At 52.4% G+C, this 4,073-nt stretch overlaps 1 protein-coding gene across 1 annotated transcript in view; it reads right to left on the bottom strand.

Moving 5' to 3' along the window:
- CHMP1A (charged multivesicular body protein 1A) overlaps positions 1–4,073 on the bottom strand; it is an 11,143-nt gene that overhangs the window by 5,711 nt on the left and 1,359 nt on the right. The window contains exons 2-3 of the mRNA XM_011928068.1: positions 2,067–2,086; positions 557–651 (exon numbers count right to left, since the gene is read on the bottom strand). Of these exons, the coding sequence (XP_011783458.1) occupies positions 557–651; positions 2,067–2,086 (115 nt within the window). The remainder of the gene's footprint in view (positions 1–556; positions 652–2,066; positions 2,087–4,073) is intronic.

Below are 4,073 nucleotides of genomic sequence, written 5' to 3'. Positions count from 1 at the left end.
CCCGGGCTCCACCACACACAGCACCTCCCTTCCTGTTTGTCTCATGTGGGAAGCAAATACTCTGAGGCTCAGAAATCATGGTGAGGATTAGGCTGGGCACAGTGGCTCACGCCTGTAATCCCAGCACTTCTGGAGGCCAAGGCGGGCGGGTCACTTGAGGCCAAGAGTTCGAGACTGGCCTGACCAACATGGCGAAACCCTCTCTCTACAAAAAAATTTAAAAATTAGCTGGGTGCAAGCCTGTAACCACAGCTACTTGTGAGGGTAAGGCCCTAGAATTGCTTGAACCCGGGAGGCGGAGGTTGCAGTGAGACGAGATCACACCTCTGCACTCCAGCCTGGGCAACAGAGCGAAACTCTGTCTCAAAAAAACAAAACAAAACATATATATACACACACACGCACACACACACACGTATATATATATCTCAAGGTGAGGATTAAGTTATGATGTAGAAAGTGCCCTGCCCCTCCCCAAAAGGCATCAAAGCAAAACAGAACACAAAAGTAAGGGCAGAAAAGGACAGAAGACAGACCAGGAGAGTCATGACCCCACGGCCCCCAGGGTCTCACCTTCTTCACTTTGGCCTGCTCTGCCTTGGAGTCCTTCTCCGCCTTCTTGGCCAGCTTCTCCAGCTGCTTCGCCGTGAACTGAGCAGAGCCAGAACGTCCTGGGTCAGACATGTGGAGCCCATCCCCCAGGCCTTGCTCTCCACACCCCCACACCTGTGCCCACACAGGTTCTAAGCAGCCATCAGCCAGCCTGGGCCCAGCACACGGCAGGGAAGGCACGAAGCCTGCGGGCGTGCACCCTGGGCGGCGAGAGATGGCGCCAGCTGGAGGAGGAAGCTGCCTGCTCCGCCTCAGGTTCTGCCTGGGTTTTCTCCAGTGTCTGTCTTCTCCGTGAACACCCTCACCCAAGGCCTCCTCCAGAGCGGAAGGGGCCAAAACCTCTCGTTCTGGTCTCAACTCCTGCTTATAGATGGATCTCAACGTAAAAGACTCCAGAAAACTCATTTCAGGCTACCCCCACGTCGTAAGACAGAATTCCAGGTAAAAACACACCTGAAAATGTTACCTGGAGAGAATGCTGTGGATGCAACAGGTTGCTGGGCAGCACACACAGCTGCTGGGGGCCTAACTGCTCTGCCAGCACCACAAGGAAACAGGGCCTCTGGCAACCCATCTGGAACCACAGTGCCACAGGGTTCAGGACACAAGCAGTCTCAGCGGGTCCCCTCTGTGCCCAGCAGCATCTGACAGACCCACCATGAGGGCAGAAGATCCCAGGAGCTCAGAGCCAGCGACAAGGCAAGATGAAGCTGGCCACGGAGGAGCAGCCAGGAGCACATCCCAGGGAAATGCACAGAAACCTGCCCTGGATTACTGGAATCTGCAACCACCACCCCACATGGAAGGAATACTTAGAAAGCTCTCCTTCAAATGATGTCAAAGAATGAGTCCACACAGCGGAACACCGAGGCCTAATGCCTGAGCTGTCTTTCTTAAGATAACACTCCGGGCCGGGCGTGGTGGCTCACGCCTGTAATCCCAGCACTTTGGGAGGCTGAGGTGGGCGGATCACGAGGTCAAGAGATCGAGACCATCCTGGCCAACGTGGTGAAACCCCGTCCCTATTAAAACCGTAAAAAAAAATTAGCTGGGCGTGGTGGTGGGCGCCTGTAGTCCCAGCTACTCAGGAGGCTGAGGCAGAAGGATCACTTGAACCCGGGAGGCAGAGGTTGCAGTGAGCCGAGATCGTGCCATTGCACTCCAGCCTGAGCGACAGAGCGAGATGTCATCTCAAAAAGAAAAAAAGATAACACTCCATCTTTCATAGATGACCCTAAGGATCTGCCTCCACTTAGCCTGAGATAAGAAAAGAGCTAATATGTCACCAAGCTGGCTCAATAATCCCCTCCTTGGTCAGCAGTCTGAGCCCTGTGTGGTGGTCACTCAACTATTACATCATCTGCCCAACTGTTTCGGTGGCTCTGAGTGAGTGTGGCTTATACTATCTGTCCTCACCAGAACAGGGCTGGGGTGAACTGCCGTTCAGTACATACCTTCAACTGGAACAGGGTATCTGCAAAGAGAGAGAGAATGGTTTGAGGGTTGGGAATGGGATGTTACACTTCTAGCAGGCAGAACTTACTAGGATCCTTCTAGACACCAGGAGCTAGAACACCTGCCTGGGGTCTTCGGGGAGCCCCCCAACGAGGGAGGCACAAGACAGATTCGTGTGCCAGCCCTGGCTCCTTGCTAGCCACAGGTCCCAGCAAATGCAGACCCTCCCTCCCCGTCTCCTTGTTAGGAACATGAGGATGGCACCAGTCAATCTTAGAGGGTTAGTGTGAGGATGGAAGAGGTCACGGACGCAGCATCTTTTGGCCATGGTTAGAATCCAAAATCTTTTGGCCATGGTTAGAATCCAAAAGACGGTGGCTTATAATTAATGCAACTTTGCAAAAGCCCCTTGGGATTATTTCCCAATTTAAAAGTTCACCTGTAATCCCAGCACTCTGAGGGGGCCGAGGCCAGTGGATCATTTGAAGCCAGGGGTTTGAGGCCAGCCTGGGCCAATTTAAAAGTTCAGTACTTGACAGTTCACTTTTTACAGACTCTTTCTCCCCAAAGGTAAATGGATAAGAATAGCAAGGTGGTAACTCTTAGGCATCAAAGAGCTGATTTCCACCGGGCACAGTCGCTCAAGCCTGTAATCACAGCACTTTGGGAGGCAGAAGCGGGCAGATCACTTGAGGTGAGAAGTTCGAGACCAGCCTGGGGAATGTAGTCAGACCTCATTCTATTAGAAAAAAATATTTCTTTTGGCTGAGTGCAGTGGCTCACGCCTGTAATCCCAGCACTTTGGGAGGCCGAGGCAGGTGGGTCACGAGATCAGGAACTCGAGACCATCCTGACTAACATGGTGAAACCCCGTCTGTACTAAAAATACGAAAAATTAGCCGGGCATGGTGGCAGGTGCCTGTAGTCTCAGCTACTTGGGAGGCTGAGGCAGGAGAATGGCGTGAACCCGGGAGGCGGAGCTTGCAGTGAGCGGAGATCCGGCCACTGCACTCCAGCTTGGGCGACAGAGCGAGACTCCGTCTCAAAAAAAAACGAAAAAACAAAAAAAAAACAAAAAACAAACCAAAAGAAAAAAACCAAAAAACAAACCAAAAGATAGGATCGTGGCAGGCAGCTAGCTAGAAGCCCTCTTCCTATACTTTACGGCAAAATCAAGTTCAGAATGTTGGAAATGGAAAGAAGGAAAAGAATGAAGGCAATCCACTCATCTCTACGCTCCGGACACCCTCGGCGGGCTGGGAAGGTCTGGCAGGGCTGTAGAGCAGCGACAGAAGCCATCCCGGGCTCCACCACACACAGCACCTCCCTTCCTGTTTGTCTCATGTGGGAAGCAAATACTCTGAGGCTCAGAAATCATGGTGAGGATTAGGCTGGGCACAGTGGCTCACGCCTGTAATCCCAGCACTTCTGGAGGCCAAGGCGGGCGGGTCACTTGAGGCCAAGAGTTCGAGACTGGCCTGACCAACATGGCGAAACCCTCTCTCTACAAAAAAATTTAAAAATTAGCTGGGTGCAAGCCTGTAACCACAGCTACTTGTGAGGGTAAGGCCCTAGAATTGCTTGAACCCGGGAGGCGGAGGTTGCAGTGAGACGAGATCACACCTCTGCACTCCAGCCTGGGCAACAGAGCGAAACTCTGTCTCAAAAAAACAAAACAAAACATATATATACACACACACGCACACACACACACGTATATATATATCTCAAGGTGAGGATTAAGTTATGATGTAGAAAGTGCCCTGCCCCTCCCCAAAAGGCATCAAAGCAAAACAGAACACAAAAGTAAGGGCAGAAAAGGACAGAAGACAGACCAGGAGAGTCATGACCCCACGGCCCCCAGGGTCTCACCTTCTTCACTTTGGCCTGCTCTGCCTTGGAGTCCTTCTCCGCCTTCTTGGCCAGCTTCTCCAGCTGCTTCGCCGTGAACTGAGCAGAGCCAGAACGTCCTGGGTCAGACATGTGGAGCCCATCCCCCAGGCCTT

The sequence above is a fragment of the Colobus angolensis genome, unplaced genomic scaffold, assembly GCF_000951035.1.
Source record: "Colobus angolensis palliatus isolate OR3802 unplaced genomic scaffold, Cang.pa_1.0 Scaffold76, whole genome shotgun sequence".
Lineage (NCBI taxonomy): Eukaryota > Metazoa > Chordata > Mammalia > Primates > Cercopithecidae > Colobus > Colobus angolensis.
This window is presented reverse-complemented; position numbering and strand designations above follow the sequence as displayed.